Here is a 22,485-nt window from a genome sequence, read left to right as displayed (position 1 = left end):
ATGTCATTACAGCCAGTCGCCAGCAGTTCAAAGGTCACTCACTGTGTGCTGACCTACATAGTTTTCTAATCAAAGTGGCTCCTAAGCCAATCAGGACCTACTGTATCAGGAAAACAGACTCTTTTTTCTTCTCTAAATAAACGGACAGCAGAGGAATTTGTCCTGGGAGCTTACAGTGTGTTTACAGATACTCGGGTCACCTGGTTATTGTCAGCTAAATAAAATGTAAATGTGAAAGCTGGGGCCCTTAACTGCAGAGGTGAATTAAGAGGAACACAGTTAAAGCAACACAGCACATCAAATAGTTCATACAATGTGTGTGAGTATTGTTGTGGCAGCAGGACAATGGGAACAAAGGGAACATCGTAACTCATAGCAAAATATCCTTGGATCAAATTGAAAGAGACACATGCTTTCTGTCTTTTTTTGGCATCAAAACTTTTCTTCTCTTTCAATTGGAGCTGCAACAATTAAAGGTCCAGCGTGTAGGATTTAGTGGCATCTAGCGGTGAGTTTGCAGATTGCAAGCAACTGAAACTTCTGCCGTGCACTAAGCATGTAGGAGATCTACAGTGGCAGGCGCAAAAACACGAATGGCCCTATCTAGAGCCAGTTTGTGGTGTGTCCGTTATGGGCTACTGTACAAACAAAATGGTGGACTCTATAGAAGAGGACCTGCTTTGTATGTCGATATAAAAGGCTCATTTTAAAGTAACAAAAACACAATGATTCTTAGTTTCAGGTGATTATAAATGAATGAAAACATAGGTATATATATTATATTCAATTTCTGCCAGTATATCAATTTTGTCTTTTATATTTCTTGTTTGAGAGCTGTGTATTTTTTATTTTATATTTTTGTTCTCTGTTGTCTGTCTGTAACATACGTTGCTGCCTGCCTTGGCCAGGACACTCTTGACAAAAAAAAAAAAATTAATCTCAAGAGGGGTTTTTATGGTTAAATAAAGGTTAAATAAAAAGAAATAAAACTATCCCCCTAAATTCCTCACACTGGACCTTTAATTTGTTAATTGATTAGTTGTCAGCTGTGTGTAATTTGTGTAAGTCTTTAAGGAAAACGTTAAAATTCTCTGATTCCAGCTTCTTAAATGTGAATATTTTCTGTCTTTTTTTTACTCCTCTATGATAGTAAACTGAATATCTTTGGAGTGTGAACAAAATAACATTTAAGGACGTCATGATGGTCTTTAAGACACACTAACGGACATTTTTCACCATTTTCTGACGTTTTATCAACAAAACAACTTACAGATTAATTGACAAAGAAAAAAATCATTAGTTGTAGTCACACAAATGCTCCAAACTGTCTAGGCTGTAGCATCATTCAAAAATACTATAGAAACAAGGAGATATCTGTTTACTGAGAAGCTAGTAATAAGTAATCAGGTCACTGCAATGCATTTAAACACATTCTCAGATTTCCCTTCCATGTGACTTTTTTGCCAGTAGCCTTGTCTTTTGTGTGTTCGTGATGCAGACACCTACTCTCTGCTGGTCTGAGCCAGAAGCGGTCTGTATGTTGACAGATTGTTTTTTGGGTCTCACTTTATTTCAGAATATCGGAGGCGGCTGGATTGAAGCTCAGAACTCCAGAGGAGAGGTTGGACTGGTGCCAGAAGACTACATCGAAGTAAGAAAGACAGTCGCTTAGTGTGTGATGGTGATTTCACTCCAGGAAAATTAAGCTGCTAAAATTGTCTGCTATCATGCTCTGAGGTCAAGATGCACAGTTTGATCAACCAAATATTAAACATTTTAACCTGTCAGTGTCTCTGTGACTTTGATCTTAGTCACTGTAGTCAAGGATATGCTTCTGCAGACTGCAGACTGTGCTGCTGAAACTAAAATCACAACAGGATGTGCCTCCTTCAGGGTTTTGCTGATTACGGTGTTTGTGTGTGTGTGTGTGTGTGTGTGTGTGTGTCCAGTAACTCTGAGCTCATCATGGGGATATGATTCACTCTGAAGACATCCACAAAGAGACACAGCAAGAGTTTGATTAGAAGTCTGTTTAACAGTTTAGCCTCACACTAAACAACCCTCAGCGCCACATCTAACAATACAGCGTCTGTGTGTACGAGGGCGATTGAAATTATCCGTTAGCTTTGCTTAGAAAACAAGCTCAAGTGGATGTGTTTGTCTGACCTTAAGTTAACTCTTCAGCTGCCCCTACACTGTTTGGATTTGTTTCCAAATCATAAAAACCCACTGATGACAGTTGCACTTGTTGCTTATGCAACATCTAATGAAAACCATAAGGACACGGCCTGTTTCCCAAGCAACTGTTTTCTATTTCTGTGCACCCTGCGGGTAAAAATAAGATGTGCAAAAACAAAAGGATGATGAGCTGATGAGAATTTAAGGGATGGGTCAGATCTTTTGAAGTGGGACTGTATGTTGTACTCATCCGTAGTCGGTGTGTTACATACAGTAGATGTCAGTCGGCACGGCCCCAGTTTGGAGAAGCAGGCAGGAGCATTTCCACAGAAGCTGAACAATGTAGTGCTGTGGACGTGAGGACGGCAGCAAGACAGAATTTTAAAAAAAAGTTCCACCCACTCCCACCACCTGCTTTACCTTTGTTAGTCCTGCTCTGATGGGAAAGTGGTAACAGCTTCAGTTCCTCAACTGTGCTCTCGTCAAAGCCACCAGACTCCGTTGAGAAAAACAGTAATTTAAGCTTGCAGTAAACAGGAGCTGCTGGTCTATCGCTGCTGTGATAGGTTAGTTTTTTTGTGTAATTGTGAGACTTTCATGAATCTAAATTCACATTTTTATGCCGAAGTCACACAATTACACTATCAAAGTAACTGACAAAGCCAGCTGTAAATCAGTTGCTCATTTGTTCAGTGATGTTAAATTACTGTTTTTCTCAATGGAGTCTGGCTTTAAAGAGAGTGATGAAATGGCTATAGCTCCTAATCGGACATCGAAGGGGGACAGCAAGGTGAAGCGGTGAAATGTTGTAAATTTTTAGGTGGCTAAAATGTGTGGGTACTCCTGCCTGCTTCTCCAAACTGGGGTCAAGCCAAACAACATCTGCTGTAGGTAATACACTGACTATGGATAGGTGCCTCACACAACTCCACAAGATCCAAACTATCCCCTTAAGCGTTGTATCTTCATATTGACAAGTGGTAAAGCAAATTTTAATGTGCAAATCCAAGTATCACCTGCCAGTGCTATCCCAGTTTGCAGAGACAGCGGATGCCAAGGAGACCCGATCACATTACCACAGAAGAATGTACCTTTAAAAGTCATTAAAGCAACAGTGGAATATCTGGATTTGTTCTCCTAATGGGACTGTTTTCTCTCTCTCCCTCTGTCTTTTATCTTCTCACTCGTAGTTCGGTAAGTCGCTTCCTGCGTTTCCAGCAGCGGCACCTCCTCCAAGTTTGGGAAATGTCGCAGTTCCAGACCTGTCCATCTTTGATTCCTACGCTCCCACAGCAGCACCTGCACAAAACCAGGTAGTGCAGTCGACTTATGATAGTGTGGGTGTGTTAAATTCATACTAGTGTCATATCAAATGTGTGTTTGTTGTTTATTCACTCTTCTTTAGTCAGAGTTGTAGATTAAGTACAGCCGCAACTTCTCTAAACTAATGCTGGGGAAGTAAGCATAAACACCCACAACAATGCCATGCACAGCACCCCTGCCGTGTTCCCATTGTCTCACTCAATACTATCTGTGATTGGGTGATTCTGAAGAAAAAGCAGAAAGCAGAAGTAAGCTATGACAGAGTTCTACTGACGCCCGTGCAGCCTGCGCGATCCCCAGAGATGCAGAAGTGAGAGCAGCTGCCGTAGAAGATATTCACTGCGGTCATGTCATTTATAACTGACACGGGCTTTAGCTCTAGTAAAATTGCACCGAGAGGAAATAAGTTCAGTGAAATCTTTTGTATCTAGCTGACAGGAAGTTCCACAAGTATGAGAGTACTGCTGGATCAGTAAAAATTTAGGCACAGTAAGGTTGAGTCAAGGCAGGAAATGTGTCAGCCAACATACTCACTTTCTCTCTCCCTCTCACCCACGCAAACACATCCATATCCAGCATCACTTTAACCCATCCCATGCTGAGTGTTAACCTTCACTGCTGGCGCTTTGTGATGATGTCACCTTCTTTTCCCCTCAAGGTGGATGCTGGGGGCTTAAGTCCCCAGCCGGACACCCCTGATACCCCAGTTTCCCCCTACCTTTCGTCCCCTGATGAGGTAACCGCCACTTAGGGCTGGTGGATGAGGCCAGTGGCATGAAACCAAGACCACCACCATCACCCGATCTCTGCCCCAAGCACCCCACTCCCTGCCCCAAGCACCCCACTCCCACTCCCTGACTGGTCTGCTTTGGCAAATCCCCACCTACTCCTACTGCCTGCAGACAGCATGATCTCACCCTTTCCGTGCACCTTGCACCACAGTGCATACATTCATATGTTTCACCAATCGACTCCCACACTCTGTCTCGAATCTTGTATGTATGTATGAATCAACAAAACAGTAAAAACTTAAAGATCAGTGTCAGTGAATCTCACATATAATTCACCAATCACGCCTATGAATCAGCAGACAAGAGCACAAACATTTACTCCATGATGATCAGATCTCATAAGTAATCTCATTAAAATGTTTTCAATGCCATTTTGACTGTCGTTGTATAAAATGATATCTATTTATGTACAAGGAAATGTGCTGCTAAATATGAAAAACACAGCATTTTTCTGTGAAACTACACGTTCATTCACAGTACTTTCATGCATGTCTGTGTACATTATGCAGTGTTTTTAAGTAATGCTGCACTAGTTATGTCTTCAGGCAGCTCAGTACTTGTTTAACAGGTGTTGAAGGGATACTTCAACCCCCAATAACCAGAAGTGTATCAATTACTCGCCCTGTATTATGTTGAATTTGTGAAGAAAACTTTTCTTGCATGCCTTGATGGTGAACAAAGAATCCACAAACATAAATTATAGGGGTCCACGTTTCACAACAGCAAAACTACATCAACACATCTGTTTATAAACTCTTACACAACTCATGCAGTATAATCCAAGCCTTATTCATCCACTCTTATGCTTGATATTGCGAAACAGACAGCCGTTTTCAATGGGCAATCAAACTAAAGTGAAACTTCTCTATGCTCTCCTCAAAGCCAGACTCCATTGAGAAAAACAGTACTTTTACCTTGCTGAACATGAGAGCTGCTGGTCTCCCGCTGCCGCAGTCAGTTAGTTTGTTTGTGTATTTGTGTGGCTTTGGTGAACCCGAAGTAACCCTTTAAACCACCCAAATCACACAACAACACAAACTAACTAAACGAGGCAGCAGTAGACCAGCAGCTCCTGTGTTCAGTGAGGTAAAATTACTGTTTCTGTCAATGGAGTCTGGCTTTGAAGAGAGCATATATACATGTAGGTTTCCATTTTAATTCAGTACCCTGTCGGAAAGGACTGTCAGTTGGAAGTACTGAGCATATGACTGGATGAATGAGACTTGGATTATACTGCAAGAGTTGTGAGAGACTTTATAAACAGATATTTTGATATAGTTTTGCTGTCGTTAAATGTGGTCCCATTTTACTCCAATTCATCGGGAAGTTTTTGGATTCTTCGTTCACCGTGTAGGCATGCGAGAAAAACCGTCTACTTCATGAATGCAACACAACAAAGGGTGAGTCATTCATATACAAATGGTCATGTGAGGGGGTGAAGTAGTCCATTAAGCTAACTGCATCCTACAAGAGACACATATACTACACACTGTTGCATGCCTATGCCTACAAGTGTAAATAGTGGGCACACAGTATGTCTGCCCTGCAAGCACGGCATGTAGCTGCATTTTCAGCTCTTAGGTGTGTTAAAACATGGAATGGAAGCAAGTTTTTTAATATGCAGCATTTTGTATTAGTTTGACATTTGTAGTTACTGCATGTGTTAACATTTACAAGTTGATTGTCTTAACAGGTTCCCCGTTAAAGGCCAGGTCTGCATCGTGTGTTTGAAAAAGCATGTTGTTTTAATACTACTGTCAGCTTCTCATTAAACAGACTCCAAACCAGACTGGACTCTGTGTTCTCTCTCTACCGTCTCCATACTTGATCTGTGATTCTTTCAACCCTCACATTTCTCTGTGTCTTCCAGGCGAGCAACGGTAATGATCCCTGGTCGGTGTGGAACGCAGACCCCTCTGGGGGCTCCAGCAACAACTGGGCATCCAATCCAGAGGGCACCCAGACTGGGAAGAGTGCTGCTGACCCCTGGAGCACTGTACCACAGGGCCATCCGCAGGCTTACCAGGGCCCAGGTAAGAACAGCTGTTCAGTATGCAGCTATGTTTGGACCTAATTTTAGAAACACAACATGTGTCAGTACAGTAAAATCGCTGCCTGTGATCTCGTGTCATCATTCAAAACCTCATGACAATTTAAATTGGGAAATAAAGACTTTGCTGCATATGTCATTCTCAAGTGCTTCTGCTTTCCATTTAAGTTGTTATGTTTGTTTGCTGACCAGTGCTTGCCAGGATGATATATGTTATTTGAATCTAAGATTCCCACAGTAGCAGACATAATGATTCAGAAAACGTGGTGCCAAAAACAGAGATTACAGAGACTCTGCATCATCTTATTGTGGTTGCAGGCATGGGAAGGTCACACACTGTTCTTGGCTCTTGGCACTGTTATCTTGCCAGACAGTTTAGAGTACTGTTTGCAGATAGTTTGCTTTTTTAACTGTGATTGTGGGAACATGATCGAACATATGGCTGCAGTTGATGGGGCTGTTCTGGAAAGCTGAGGCTTACTGTTGAGTCGTCTGGAGGTGTGAGCTTAACTCATCAAATAATCAAATTGTGATAATAAGCAAGCTCATGTAACACTACACTATAATTATGGAAGCAAATAAGAAACATATGTGTTTGCCCAATTTGCTCAGGGAACCCAGCCTATCCTGTCCTAGGTAGCCTGCATGCTGCTATTTGAAATCTTTCTAATTTAATTTTTGGATCATTGAGCAACCTGAATCTATGTATTTATTTAGTTTTATTCTGAAACTTTAAATTTGTGGATCTGAACATTGACAAAATATGTACTCAAATCCAGCTTTTGAAATCGCAATCAAGATCCCGTTAAGCTCAAATGGTCCACCAGTGCCTACACTGGTAATTTTATTTATTTATATATAGTACCTTTCATGCACAAAATTGCGATGTCATTTCTTGGAGTATCTTTAAATGCTTCATATCCTCAAATTTGTACAACCTAAGCTAAAAGATTATGCAGTTCAATAAACTATAATAATTGAAATTGTGCCATTTTAAAAAAAAAAAAAATACAAAAATTGGACGTTTTTTCGTTAGATTTTACAAAATAAACTCAAAACATCAATCTTAATTATTTCTAAATGCAGAAACATTTACAAAATATTTCTCAATACTCCAATTATGTACATTATTTAGTTTTTGAGATGCACTCATTTTTATGAGCAGAGTGCAAAGACATCATGATAGATTTATCATTCATTCTATTGGCGTTACAGCACATATTTGTGCGGTTTTGCACCACACGAAACGCAAAATGATGTCATCTTAATGGCACAACATGATGACACAGAAAACAGAAGCATTGGCTTTCTGCTGCTGCAAAAAAAATGAATAAACTAGCTGTTATGGTTTTTATTTTAGACAGATGTATACAGGATTATGCAAACAACAACCTCCTGTGGCCATTACAGTGAAATACTGGCATAATGACAGCAAAATTCCACATTAGCACTGTACATAAGGTAAAGTAAGGTAAAATAATGACATGGTACAAAAGACAGAAGCCTTAGCTCTCTGCAAAAAGAACGAATGCTCCAGCTGTTCTAGTTCTTATTTTAGATCAATTTAAACACAATCATTAAAACTGCAAAAAGGGTTAATTTCATAGAGGTGAATTCAGAACAAAAATCTGTATATGTGGTTTTCACAATGAAATATTTCAATGCTGTGACCTAAGTAGTGTTCTGTTTTGCAGTATTAAGTATTCAGTGTCTTGTTAAAAGTAAAAAAACATATGTCTCTTATTTTCTTCCACATGCAACCCGCTTAGATTCTCTGTTGTACATTTATAACGGCCCAGTCTGTTGTGAGGATCAGCTCTCTGTTGGGCTGCTTGCTCTGTATTATCATGATAGAACAGACTCATGTATAAATTAAATCACAATTCAGCTCTCCAGACGTGGTAAAAGGTCTCTGTTTGAGAAGAGTAAGATCTGGAACTATGAGAAGTTTCTGTGTCGTACGACAGAAGATGATTTAAGTACTTTGCAATGTACTTTATTTTCCTTTATTTTTAATGTTGAAGAAACAAACATGTTCACCAGGAAGATTATACAACCTGTGTTTCACAGATTGAAATATAGGCCAAAAAGTCCTGCCAAACTGTTCTTAAAATCAACTTCCTTTTAGTACCAGAGTGGGTTGAATATTTGAACAGCATAAGAAAGAATGTTGTTTATATTGTTTCGTGTTCTTCCATGTAACATGAGACTATGTGAAATACAATGAATATACAATAAACCCTCTAATCTGGGACTTAAGGTAGCATCATCAAGTGTTTATTATTAGCATTTCACTGAGATCGTCATAGATTTGGAGTGACTAACTCCCAGACGTGGTTCTGCTCAGTTGCCTCTCTATGGCCAGTGCTTCCACAGAGACGCTCCAGCATGTGGACAGCACAATCAAGCCATGACTCTGTTTTTGCCAGGCTGTGGAAAAGTTAGCCTCACTCATGACTCAGAAGGACAAATTACTTGACCTGTTTTTTAAATTCCCCAGTTGTTATTTTAGAAAGAGAACTGGGGGAATAAGTGGCAAGGAGAGGAATTAACAAACTTTTCCTTTCTTTCTCTCTGGCCAAAGACATCTACCCGTATCCTTACCTTATCGATTACACAGGTATCCCGTGCATCGCCTGGTGGAAGCTTTGTGTGTGTGGACTGGCAACAAGTGCTCATGAGGAAATCGTTTTAGGAAATGATTTAGTCGTTAAAGCATGTGTGTGAGGCATTTGTATTTTGATATTAACACTGTATTAACTTTATTTTTGATGTGGCAAAGTGCCAGTTGTGACTGATCTGTGGAGTGTGACTGGTTTATATTCTACATCTGATACATGCAATGTATTTGTCAAGAATGTGTGAAAACTTTTGACACCTTTTAGGCTTTTGTTTTGATGATGAGTTTCATAATGTGTCACAGTCGCAGCTTATCTGCCTGAAAGGAACACTGAGAGTAAAAACGAAAGACAGAATAAAGTTGACAAGAGGAGGTTTAAAGATTTGAGGCTGGTTTGGCTGATTACAGCTCTGTAAAACTAGGTTAGTAATATTTTAGCGGGACTGTTAGTTTAGCTGGTATTAATTGTTGGTTTAGCTACACCCTCATTTTATATTTGACAACAAATTGAATTACTAAGATGTTTGATCGTCAAAATATTGATTCTTCAGTTACATGAAACAGGTAGGAAAGAATGGGGGAGGACGGTTGGTTGTCACACTTTTACTTAAATTTGAACACGTAAAAAACTGAATCCTTAATAGATTCCTTTTCAGTGTGTAATGGAAGCTTTGAATATAAAGGTATGAATGGAGTGACCTAATTCTCTTTAAGCTTATTCTGTTCAAAACAATACCTCCATCTCTATCTTGGGGTTGGTTGTCACGTGCTACAGCCCTGTTTCCACCAAACACTTTCGGTATAGTACCTTTGGAACCAAAAGTAACCGTTCAGACATGGTACCTAGACCCTAGCGTTTCGACCACAAAATGTACCCTTAAATGTGGGCGGGGTTGTTGTCACTCACTGCTCCGTTCAGCACTCACTGTATTTCCTCATCGCCGGTGACACACATGGAAGTCTGCACCTCATTAATCGTCCACAGAACGAGGCTGCACGCCAACATTTTCAGAAAAAAAAAAACAGAATAAGCTGCAGTGAGAGTCTCTCTTAATGGGGGTTTGGGCATTTAGTCCCAATCCCATTTCTACCCCTTAAATCCTCCACCTGGTATTGAGTGCCCTTGTTTGCGAGATAACCCTTGATGAGGGAAGTGAGAAATATTAGGGCAGAGATCTTTCCCTAAGAAATGAGACACCACCTCATGCAAATCGGCATGGCTGACGTGCAGGCATATGTCACGCGTAGTAGCGACGCAAGATACTGGTAGTCACTCAGGTTTGAAAAAGTGCTTGTGTTGTGGCGTGTGCTATGTTTATTCTTCTCCGTCTGATGAATCACCGGAGAAGAAATGCTGAAAACAGGAGGCGCCTACAACATCTTCTAGTTCTGATCGATTTTGTTCGAGCTAGTCAATTTGTTTAAATATTTTTGACGCTGTGTTGCTGATGAGTTTACGCTAGTCCAACCATCTGTTGTTTGTGTAGCCTACATTCCGATCATACAGTAACAAATTGTTTTCCAAAACTTGCCGAAGTTGCTGACTTCGCAAGGTGGTCTGGGAGATTTCATCCTCCACTTCGTTGAAAGTGTGGGTCGGGACTCCCTTGGAATCTAGGGCGGGTTTTAAGTGTTGGAAACCACTTCCACTACGTCAATTCTGTTTTGGGACACCACTAGCCTAAACGTGAACGTGCACAACCAAGTTCAAGTGGGTATTTCTAGGGGAAGTGTGGGTATTGGGACAGGCCCTTAGTCCTTTGCAGGCAAGTGCAGGGGTTTAGTGTTTCCGTAGCAATAGTAGTCTGAACATTTTGGTACCTACATGTTTTTTTAACAGTACACTCTAAGAAATGAGATCTAATTAATGTGACAACCAGCCCTGTTCTCCCCTAGCTACATTAACTTTAACCAGTGGCATATGGTAGTCAGGATGGGCCCCATTGCACGCTATCATGGCGGGCTCTAGTGCCAGATTTTGTGTCGAAACAGCTACTGTAAATTGTACAGTATCATCACATGATCAAATGCAGACGTTGACTTGAATCATCACTGCAAATCTGTATGACAAAAATACCAAATGAAAAAAGAAATTATTCATTGAATGTTTTTTTTTTTTAAAAATACTTTATTGATAGTTTATATTGACTACTGACTATTTCACAAAAGAAGGAAAGAAACATTGACGGAAATATGTTTGCCTTCTCAAGGGCATACATAGCAGTGACAGATTTGTATTTTAATGTGTGTTCTTATTTGAACACAGGCGTATATCTGAGGTGGTGAGTTGAATCACTCGCAAGGGCCTCTCCTCTGCTTTAGAGAGAGCGGGCCCTCCAACCACTCGGGCCACATTGCAACCACGCTGCCTTCACTGTCTATATCTGGCTTTAGCTAAGGCTATCTTGTTACCTAACTTTAACCTAATGCTGTGATTTGCATTTATGCAAACCTTACATCTGAAATTATATCTATAGTATTGTAATACTTTATGTGGTAAAACAACTCCCTTAACTCAGTTTTGATCAGATATGTGGTGCTTGCATTCTAGGTTTGCAGGGTGTAGATGTGCTGAAGCAATGCACTTATGATTTCCTGACTTGCCTGTTGTGTGTGTGTGTGTGTGGGGAATGTTTTGTCTAACAGCTTGAGGTCAAATTGAGACCTTAAGATTTGCCTAGCACCACAGTGTCTAATTCACACGGTCTTTTTGCTTTATAGCCTATACACTGCATCTGTGTGCTTTGAACCTAATATTAGAGTGCACGACTGTTCCGAAAATCACACTATGCAAATTATGTAGGCTTTTGTTTTTAGTTGCATTCAGGGACAGAAATCGAAAAATGTTTCTCATTGAGAATCAGTTTCAAGATGTTGGCTGTTTATTTTACTTAGCTGTAGTTTCAGATACTAGAAATGATTTTGCACCACAATCAATGCTCTGTTTTTATGAGAAACTTGAGCTAAGGCAGAAAAGAAATGTTGTTTAAACCCTTAAACACATTTAACCAAACATAATTTGTCCTGCATGTCCTCAAGCAAGTACAACTGCATTTGTACATGCCAATCACATTACAATATTACCTTTCGACCAGACAATGGTAGTCAGGCTGATACTTTAATATGTAGTCATCTCTCTGTCCAACAGACATTTTCACACGTTGTACACGAAGGTTGCTGAACTCAGAATATGTACTTTCTGTGCCTGTGATTTTTAAACACCACCATGCCTGCATGTATCTGCCCTCAGGAGCAGAGGATGACGAGTGGGATGATGAGTGGGATGACATGAAGTCCACTGGAGGTTACGCCGAGTCAGAATCTGGAGACGGTGGAGCAATACAGAGAGGAGGAGCTCATGCATCTTCAATGAAAATCTCCCTCAACAAGTGAGACTCAAAGACGAGGCTTTGACTTCTTTGTTCTGCTGCTTCATTTTTCTATAAAGACAGTTTTGATGGTTCTAAAATCTGTGTCAAGCACTGGGTACAACACAGCACGTTACTGTCTGAAAAGAAAATTGCAATCATACTGTGATTTTAACTAATACAGATGGTTTGTAATACGTTTAGTGTAGATCAGATCTGCAACCTGAGATCACAAACTCACTAGAAACCTTTGATGATGGTGAAACATTTTGAAGTTATTGTTGACATAATTGTGTTTTTAGGCCCCCTGAAAGCTGCCTCTATCAAAAAGTATCAAAACTGTAAGGAGGCTCAAAGTAAAGATCAGGTTTAATTTAGTAATACAAGTTGTTTTACTTTCAATACTAAGAAAAAACGTGTGGAAGCTCCTTTTCTGTCTGTGATTGATTATAGTGACTTATTGTATATGCATGCAGCCTTCTCTGTTTTACAGAGCCTTTATTCAGTGTATCATGCATCTCTACGTTTCATTACAAATTCAAAGTCTCTAACTTATCGCTGGATTCTCTATGGTTTGGTGGGTTGGACATTTACCACTCTCAGGAAACAGCATTGGCATATTTTTATTTACAAAGCGATACTAGGTGAACTTCGTGGGAACAAAAGATGAACTTCAGGCACTCATACGTGGAGCAGGAACAGATGCATTTGAATTAAAAAAAAATCCCTGTACTAAAGTGAAAAATTGCTACGAACCAAATGTCAAAAATATAAATGTAAAAAAAGGGACATTACTATAACAAACATCAAAAAACATACATCAGAAAAAAAGGAAGGAAAGATTACTTAAATCGTATCCCTAAACCTAATCTAAGGTGTAGTGTTTCTGTCCTTAAAAAACAATTAATAATGATAATAAGTAAGTTAGTAAATAAAGTGTTAAAGAGTTGAAGGGATTTGTCAGGACCATCACTAATCAAACGGCTATCTCTTTAAACAGGTTTCCTGGGTTCTCCAAGTCTGGTCCAGAGCTCTACCTCCTATGCAAGCAGCTCGCTAAAGGCAAAGAGAAGCTGCCAATCTATGTAGGTTATCTTTAAATGTCCATACAGAATATCATCAGGTGTTTTACTTGTTATATCAGTGGTAAATAAATGGTAAACACAATATGCTGTATCATAACACTAGAAACACTTCTTTTTGCCAGTGTGAATCTGTGTTTGTGTGCAATGAAATTCAGCACAGCAGGTTTCTGAACCTTATGTTTTATGTTCAGGTTGGAGAAGTTGGTCCAGTGTGGTTTTACCCAGAAACACAGCTGGACTGTGTGGTGGCTGACCCCAAGAAAGGCTCGAAGATGTACGGCCTCAAGAGCTACATCGAGTACCAAATCACACCGAATGTAAGTGTCATCATCATTTTGTTGTCATATTCAGTAAACTACAACAATGATAAATATTTGCCTCAAGTTTGTATGTGTCTATAACTCTTTGTTATTGGTTTGCAGACCACAAACCGAGCAGTCAATCACAGATACAAGCACTTTGATTGGCTGTATGAGAGGCTGCTAGAAAAATTTGGGTCAGCCATCCCCATCCCCTCTTTACCAGACAAGCAGGTGACAGGTAAGCGCCCCACTCTGTGAGCAAGACACAAAAAAGACAAACATGGCTGACAACATAGATACAATCATTTCTGTGCATCCCCCTCTCTGTTACAGGGCGGTTTGAAGAAGAGTTTATAAAAATGCGCATGGAGCGGTTGCAGGGCTGGATGACCAGGATGTGCAGGCACCCGGTTGTTTCCAGCAGCGAAGTATTCCAGATTTTCCTCAACCACAAGGATGAGAAGGTGGGCTATTCCTCCTCCACTTCTTCTCCCCTCTCCCAAGGTCCTGATTTTATTATTGTGTGATTAAAATGAGCCATTCATTGGTACAGGATTGGAAGATGGGGAAAAGAAAAGCAGAGAAGGACGAGGTAGTGGGAGTGATGATCTTCTCCACAATAGAGCCTGAAGCTCCGGATCTGGATCTTGTGGAAGTGTGAGTATAATCAGACTTTACTCTAAATTGCTACAAATAGAAAAACCTGGCTCAAAAAGCACCAACGTTAAAGGTGGAGTCTATGATTTTACGATATTAAAAACCCAAACAAACACACAAATTTATGGACGAACATTGTCAAGGCAACGACATTAACAACTGTATGAGCCAGCCGACCAAAAGAGCAATATGGCGGAATTCACAGTCTCCTGCCTGAGGGTAGGTTAGCCTCAATAAGTAAAGTTACACAGGCAAATACGTGCAATTCCAAGTAAAAGAATGTGAGGTCTGCTGTACCAAGTTTTCACAGTAATATCTCTGATGTTATTTCAGTGTTTCGAACAGAAGAAGGCCCTGATTAGACTGAGTGCTCTTTGCAATGAAGGAACTTCACAAATATGTGAAGTTATCTGCATAAAAATGTGGCATTGGGCATTTAGTCTTGCCCTAATTGAAGGTGCGAGACTGTTCCTGAATAGAAAGTTGGTCACAGGGTAACGGAGATTCAGTTAGGTACATGAGGAAAAGTCATAGGGAGTACCCCCAGCAAGTCCAAGAGCTTCACTTGGATGATGGTCAGTTTGAGGCATATTTTAGGATGAGTCTGGACCAGTGTGAAAAACCTGCTGTCAATTGTCTAATGGGCCTAATTACGTTTGGTAAAACATTAGAAAGAAGTTGAAGTGACAGCTTGTTCAGCTATATCTTGCAGCTTGCCCAAGGCGAGGATGACAGTGAGCTGATGTGAGCTTCACACAAACCATGTACGCTTCTACATGTCATCGCCACCACAGAAGGCCCACCTCTCAGTTCATGTGATTGGACATGGGATAAAACTCCCAATATCTTCTGGTGCTTATTTTGCTCTTAGTTGAAGTTTTTCAAATGGATATGTTTAGGGTGCTGCTGCAAAAACACAAGGCGCATAGAGCAGAAAAACACGAGACGTTTAGCAAGACAAAAGCAGCGAGCAAAATGCTTCGCGCTCATTGAAAACTGAAAAAAAAAAAGCTGCCCCAGGCAGCTAATCTGGGCTCTAGTTTCTATTTCTGATGTTGTTGTCAAGACAGGAATTCTCAGTTAGTTGCTGTAGCAACTCAAATTCAGCTAACGCAAACCCCAACACCAGGAGTCTGATCTTGGACCGCCACCACTGCCTGCCAGCCAGATCAGCAACTTTCTGTTGTGGGTTGGAAGAAGAATATATTCACTGACTTTGATGAGAAGTGTATCAGATTAAATACACAGACTCCACTTTAAATTGTGTGGCTGAATGTACGTGCACTTGATTATGGTTTATTTTATGTAAAATGTGCCCCTCGTCCACAGGGAGCAGAAATGTGAGCAGTTCAGCAGGTTCACCAAATCCATGGATGACGGGGTGAAGGAGATCCTCACAGTGGGCCACGAGCACTGGAAGAGATGCACAGGCCGTACGTACACGCTGAATAAATGTTTTCCCACGCACAGGCCACACCTTCATTGTGTGCTGTTATTAATGTTTACATTGAAGAATGATCCATTGTGTTGTGTATTATGTCAACTCAAGACAAAATCATTCACACAGTGGGTGTGTATTTATGTTTCATTTCTCCCCCTCCACAGCTCTGCCTAAAGAGTACCAGAGAATCGGCAAAGCTTTCCAAAACCTCTCCTCTGTCTTCACCAGCAGTGGATACCAAGGTACAACAATACAAACATGATGTTAAATGTTATTTTAAGTGACACCATCAAAACTTCAACACATGTAATCATCGTAATAGTAGTAGCAGAAGTAGATGCAATTTACTCTGCGGTCTTTCATTATGTGTAAGTCTTGTTTTGAAACAAATTGGCACACAGATACCTCTAAGAATCATGGTGATGACATTTTAACGCCCTCTCTGCTGTAGGCGAGTCAACCCTGACTGATGCCATGACAGCAGCAGGCAAGACATATGAGGAGATTGCTCAGATGGTGGCAGAGCAGGTAGGTGCTACTATGTGGAAATCTTAAGCATTTTGTACCCAAACCTTTACTGTTAATGCCATGTTGGATATACCGCACTTGTTTTCCTTCATGAACAAGGCAGTAGAGCACACCAAAATTTGCGGAGAGTTGCAGATTGTTGGAGATATATCAACCATAGAAATGTCTGCCTTACTGCATCACTGCGCAGAAGGAAAGGTCACCATTAATGTTTACATCCATCATAAGCACAAGCTTCTCGTCCATGAGTAGATGCACTCTACCTTCTGCACTGTGATACGGTTGGCTGGTGTAGTTAGGTTGAAAGAAAATAGTTTCTGCATGAAACACAGACTGTATATGAAGATGGACGATGTGACAGCTCCCGAAATTGAAACCAGAACATCTCCCCCCAGTGGCTGGCTGTGGTATAGGTCATAAACCCCATCCCCTTCATGTTAGCGGATGGGACATGGCCAAACTAAAAATTCAAAGCACACAGCAAATAAAGATGGTTTCTGTCATTTTAGGTGGTTCATATCACATTAATGTATGTTTAAGTGTTTCTGATAAGTTATTTGATGCTTTAAAAAAGGGGTTTTTACGTCATGATTGACAGCAGTGTGTGCCAGTTGGTGGGCTTGCAACCAGTGGTGCTGCTCGGAATTGGTTGGAAGGGTGTATAGGTGGGAACTTCATACCACGGAGATCTTTGCGGCGCAGACTCTGGCTCCAAATGATGTCACCAACACAAGATGGCAGTGGCTGTTTCTGGGTTTTTTTGGCTTCAGTTTTGTACATTGGGAGTAAGTTGAGACGCATCGTCCATCTTTGTATACGGTCGATGACATGAAACTGCTCGCAACAAGGTCTGTGGATTATCTTGAGTAAAGGGGTCATGATTTCTGGAAAGAGACATTGCTGTTGAGTTTTTTTAAATATATTTTTACGGCTGATGTCTCCAACACTCGGCAACTCACACCAAAACAATCTTGTCTGATACATAGCTCTTCAGGTAATAGGAAATATATGTAAAGGTCTTTGTATCCTCAAAAGTCTTTTAGTCTATTTTAGACCCATTTATCAGCGACATTGTTTAGCATTCACTCACTCAATAATAATATCTCACAATGTCCATGAACATTTCCTGCTTGCCGTCAGTGTTTACATCCTAGTTCTGATGTTCTAATGACACCTTTAACCCAACGTCCTGTTCGTGAAGTCTATATTTGTAAAGGAGGAAGCCACAGGCAAAATTATCTCTAGTATTTCCTAAAGCTTGTTTTGACGTCCAATTTGTGGCTTGTCTGATCGTTCTCTGTAGTCTGATTAGTGTGATGTGTAATAAAATCAAATTTGGGCCTTTTTTGATGTCCCAGCAGCGTCCAGAGGGAGGATTCATCTGGTAAGCTTGTGATGCCCCAGACATTCTTTATCAGCACGACTGTAGAAACTGTTGGCTTTAGCTTAGCGATAAGAGTGCTTTGATAGTCTGGGTATGGATTCATCATAAGAGCCAATCATAAGAGTGTAAATCAGTGTAGTGTATCTGTTGCATTAAGGCTGCAGACAGCTTTCCCTTAATGCATTCAAGGACAAGGCAATAATGTAGATGTTGAATTTCATATATATATAGCCAGATGTACTGCAGGATATGGAGAGATATCTGCTAACTATAATTGCCTTAGCTGAACCTGTGGTCCGCAAGGAGAATGTGCACTGTTAGAAACTTGAATCCTTTTTTTGTTTTTTTTGGCTAGAGCCTTTTTATAGGCAGTTAGGCTGTTGGGAAGTTACTCCTGTGATGTGATGTAATGCCTCCCTTTGTTCTTTCTTATCACATCAAATCTGTGTGTTATTTCCTGTTTTTGACATTACCTTAACATTTATATGTTTTTGTCCCTGTCCATCTATCTTTGCTTCCTCTACAGCCCAGAAAAGACCTTCACTTCGTCATGGAGACCAACAATGAATATAAAGGTCTTCTCGGATGCTTTCCAGACACCATTGGAGTCCATAAGGTACTTTGGGAAATAGTTACACAGAGGTTTATTATTTATATACCTTAAACTCAAGGTGTAACTGGTTCTGCAGCCCGAGCCAGTTACACCACCTGTTCTCGAAGTCCCCCTCCAGACACATGTTCAAGTGTGAAAAAATACTCTGCTATGATTAATGTTTTGTTTAACATGGTTTTACCACAAGCAGATCCAGTCTTGGTAGGTTTCGCTCTCTGCTTTCCCCACTGCTCGAACAGCACTACGAGGGCTAGACCAGTGACCGGTTGACCCATGACAGAGCAGTGTGCATCAAGATGGCTAGCGTCTGTTGCTCTCCCTAGTAGCCCCAGTGGGTCCTGCACCATTGGACTTTGAGGGCTTTTTTTCCAGCATTTTAACTCAGAGCACAAGAAGAGAAATGGAAGTGAGGAACGTAAACAAACAGCTTAAGTCAATAGGGTGTGAGTTCAAAACAAACTTTTTACAGAAGGTAAAATTGTTTTTCTTTAGCTGTTGACCTCTTAGCAGAAATCTTTCGTGATGCTTTGTGTGTTATTGTTTATTGTAAATACGCTCTGTTCTTTCAACATCGGATTGTGTTGTTAATGTGCTAACTGGCTAACTAGCGTCAAGACGGTCTTCCGGTTTTCCTATTCCCTGTGAAGATTACAGACTACCACCGTCTGCTGGTGTGGAGAGTTGCTTCCTCTTATGCAGGGGCAAAATGCGCATGCTGGTTGGCCGTTGGCTGTAGTCTTTGTGGTGTGTTCATGTGCAACTTTTTGGCTGAAACACAGGCAATGTGAGGCGACAGAACAGTTGGCTTTTGTGGCTGCTAGTTCTTTGAAGTGGGTTTGGTGTGTCGTGGGCTTTAGAGTAAACATGAGGGGATTCAGCCACGTGTGTGCCTCAATCAGACTCAGATGAGGAGTCTGTTGTGCACCAAAATTGTGTTTTTTATTAGCTTGTAGGCTAACTGGCAGTGGCTAAGAATAGGTTAGCTGACACCACGTTAGTTTTGTGAAACATGTAAAAATATCTGCTATGATGCGGATTGGTAGATAGTGGAAGGAAGCTTCTGGATCTTGTTTACATCTGAAGACTGTACCACTTTGACTATGCTAATGCTAACTCTGCTCTCTGTATTGACAAGTCTGTTCTGTGCTAGAGGTCAAGACAGCTCCCCCTTCAGTAGAGGAATGTGAAAACTCCTCTCTAGTGACAAACTTTGCACAGATACAAGTATGTAAAGTCAAGGTCAGACATTTTAGGGAACATAAACAGAGTGGAGGGGGACTTTAAATTCCTTCTCTATATCTGGATGCAGATGACTTAAATGATCTTTTGTCACTGAAGACTCTTGTCTTGTTGTTTGCTTATTTTTAATTCCTGCAGGCAGCCATAGACAAGGTGAAGGAGGCTGACAAGCTGGTGGCCACCAGTAAAATTACCCCTCAGGACAAAGTCACCATGGCCAAACGAGTCAGCACCATGTCATACGCATTGCAAGGTAACACGCTCACTTAAAAACATTCAAGCAATCAAGTTTATCGTAATGTGATATCTGATTCAAGTGCTTTTACCCTCTGTTATCTCCCACAGCTGAGATGAACCACTTCCATAGCAACCGTATCTATGACTACAACAGGGTCATGCAGTTGTACTTGGAGGAGCAAGTCAAGTTTTACGAGACGGTAAAGGCATTTTTATCAACCATCTATCACAGTGAATTGGAGGCAGTAGCAGTAGTTGCCTAATTACCTGGGGAGAGTTGCTCAGTGCTCATGTGAGTTTTTCTCCTTCTGAATCTCCAGATTGCTGCAAAGCTGAGACAAGCACACAGTCAGTTCACTACAATGTGAAAGCAACGGCCTTCAGTCTCGCACTACAAGACAAGAGGAGTTAAACCAGCTCTACATCCAAAATATTATGCTTACACTGCATTCTTTTCCCTCCCTTTAATTTAAATTTCACTTCTCTCTTTCTCTCGCTCTTACCTCATCCCTTCCTGTACTGCTCGTGCCAACAGTCCGAGCTCATGGTGTAACTTTCACCCGCCGCTCTCAATAGTCTCTGAACAGTTAATGACAATGTGCAGCAGCTGAAAAGGCTTCGACACTTTTTTATTTTAGGGCCTGCAATGACAACAGAACAAGACACACTTGTTAAGCACACCATTTCCCCTGCCCACGGTCTGCAGCTTGTGACACAGGAAGTAAACGTCATGAATTGCTAAAATGCATGAGTGAAATCCCAGAGTTTCTCTAATGCGATGCAAGTTTTGTACAGCTATAGCTGCCAACGTGCCTGTGCTCATGTTATATCTACATATTTCAAAGCAATACTCTGCAGTTTTTCATTTTCCATGTTGAATGGTGAAGGAAAGGATTCACACGTTGTCTGCACAGTGCTGTAGTGACACCGAAAAACCAAAGCCATCTTCCAGTCTGTCAGTAGCAGGCGGGGCTGATTTCTGAATGCAACCTGGCAACAAATTAGAGCTTTACTTTCTTTTTCTCACCAATATTTAATTATGTTGCCTCTTATTAGTACCGTTAAAGGAGCAGTGTGTAGGATTTACTTGCCGATCACAACTAGCTGAAACTCTCCTGTGTGCCGAGCTGAGCTCCCGGATAGTATTCCTTCAGTGATCATTGTTCAGGAGGTTTCTACAGCGAGCCGAATTATCCACAGACTTCTCTTCCTCTCCAAAACAAACTAATCAGGTGATAAAAACTAGTAAAATCACTAAATCAAGCAGTGTTATGCTACAAATTGGTGTTTTTCTGATCTAGTTTGGCTTGTCACAGACAGGCTGCCAGCCCAGCACCTGCTAATGTGCGCTCACCTTTTCTCTGATGACTTAAGATCCAGATGTTCGGGAGGTTTTTAGTGGGAGCAGGATTATTTGCAGAGGTCTCTTCCTCTCCTACACAAACAGATCTGGTGATTTAAACCAGTGGAAACATAGAATGAAGCAGTTTCACGCTAAAAGTCAGCATTTTTCCGACGTTGTTCCACTCGTCATAGAAGGGCTGCTAACTATGAAGGCTAACGTGAAAACGCAAACAGCCCCATCGAGTGCAAATGTTTGGTTTGTCCCTTCTGGGCAAGGACCCGCTCCCCATAGAGGGCTGCAAGGATGACATTTTTTTGAAGGCCAACATGGAAGTTAGCGTCGCCCTGGTTCCCTCGTCAAAAAGCCGATGTGATTTTTCCATTGGATTTTGGATTATTGCTGAAAATAAACTCCGTGGAAAACAAACATTTAGGACACCTAACATTTTTTGTTCAGCAAGATAATCCTCACAAATAATTTATAAAAGAAAAAAAAGGAATATTTAATTAACTATAAAGGAGCTACATTACGGCCGTATGACTTCAACGTCAGCAGAAGGGGGCTGTAAAGCTGTGTTTAGCCACTTGTTAGCAACCGACCTTTAACATTTGACAAAGCCCTAACATCTTCGTTAAAAGCAGTGGAGCAATCACTTCATGAATCCAAGTGTTGGAGGAGTCGTCAAAGGCAAAGTGTGTCCTCTGTATGTCCACTGCTGGCAGTCCCTAGCCCCCCCCTTCATCCTGCACTTCCTCAAAAGCTAACAGGAAGCTCCACCTCCTTCCTGTCTTGCCCCTTTGAGGAAAATAGAAATGGTTGACTGAGTTGCTCCCCCCTAGCCTGCGTACCATGACACTGCAGTTTACATTTCAGGAGAGGTGACAATGTTGGATAAATGATACTGGAGTTTGGGTTCAATTAGTCACTCCCTCCTTCTCTCTCTCAGTTTTCCTGAAAAGTGTTTGTCCTTTTTGTTTTGTCCAGATTACGGTGTTTTATATGAAGGTGTAACAGCAGCATTAGCTGTAAGGTTCTGTACTTTGAGAAGAGTTTAGGACGGAGCCATGGATGATGTCATGTATGCAGTTTTGCTTTTCACCACCCAGTTTTCAATCAGTCTCTAATCTTGTTCACTCTTTTTCTTATCACTTGATACATGAAATATACATATATATATATATATATATAAATATATATATTCTATCTGACCTATCAGGTGCTTGTCATTGAGATACTATTTTATGTATAGGAGTATTTGCAATACAGTGTAACTCAAAGAGGAGCAAAAATTCTGTTTGATTTATTAAACAATGATTTGTACTCA

The 22,485-nt window shown here is 40.9% G+C and overlaps 1 protein-coding gene across 2 annotated transcripts in view; it reads left to right on the top strand.

Annotated features, from left to right (window-relative positions):
- Positions 1-22,485, top strand: part of snx9b (sorting nexin 9b) — a 25,983-nt gene extending 3,498 nt beyond the window's left edge. Inside the window, exons 3-19 of one of the 2 annotated variants that reach the window (XM_033648693.2) lie at positions 1,577-1,651; positions 3,369-3,491; positions 4,160-4,237; positions 6,163-6,325; positions 12,213-12,351; positions 13,331-13,415; positions 13,607-13,732; positions 13,838-13,955; positions 14,051-14,181; positions 14,271-14,374; positions 15,704-15,807; positions 15,980-16,057; positions 16,267-16,343; positions 18,254-18,343; positions 19,718-19,832; positions 19,925-20,016; positions 20,137-22,485. In XM_033648693.2, coding sequence (XP_033504584.1) covers positions 1,577-1,651; positions 3,369-3,491; positions 4,160-4,237; positions 6,163-6,325; positions 12,213-12,351; positions 13,331-13,415; positions 13,607-13,732; positions 13,838-13,955; positions 14,051-14,181; positions 14,271-14,374; positions 15,704-15,807; positions 15,980-16,057; positions 16,267-16,343; positions 18,254-18,343; positions 19,718-19,832; positions 19,925-20,016; positions 20,137-20,184 — 1,746 coding nt within the window. In that variant the 3' untranslated portion in view covers positions 20,185-22,485. The remainder of the gene's footprint in view (positions 1-1,576; positions 1,652-3,368; positions 3,492-4,159; positions 4,238-6,162; positions 6,326-12,212; positions 12,352-13,330; positions 13,416-13,606; positions 13,733-13,837; positions 13,956-14,050; positions 14,182-14,270; positions 14,375-15,703; positions 15,808-15,979; positions 16,058-16,266; positions 16,344-18,253; positions 18,344-19,717; positions 19,833-19,924; positions 20,017-20,136) is intronic. The other variant, XM_033648696.2, reaches the window with a different exon arrangement.

Source organism: Epinephelus lanceolatus, chromosome 13 (genome assembly GCF_041903045.1).
Source record: "Epinephelus lanceolatus isolate andai-2023 chromosome 13, ASM4190304v1, whole genome shotgun sequence".
NCBI classification, from domain to species: Eukaryota; Metazoa; Chordata; class Actinopteri; order Perciformes; family Serranidae; genus Epinephelus; species Epinephelus lanceolatus.
This window is presented reverse-complemented; position numbering and strand designations above follow the sequence as displayed.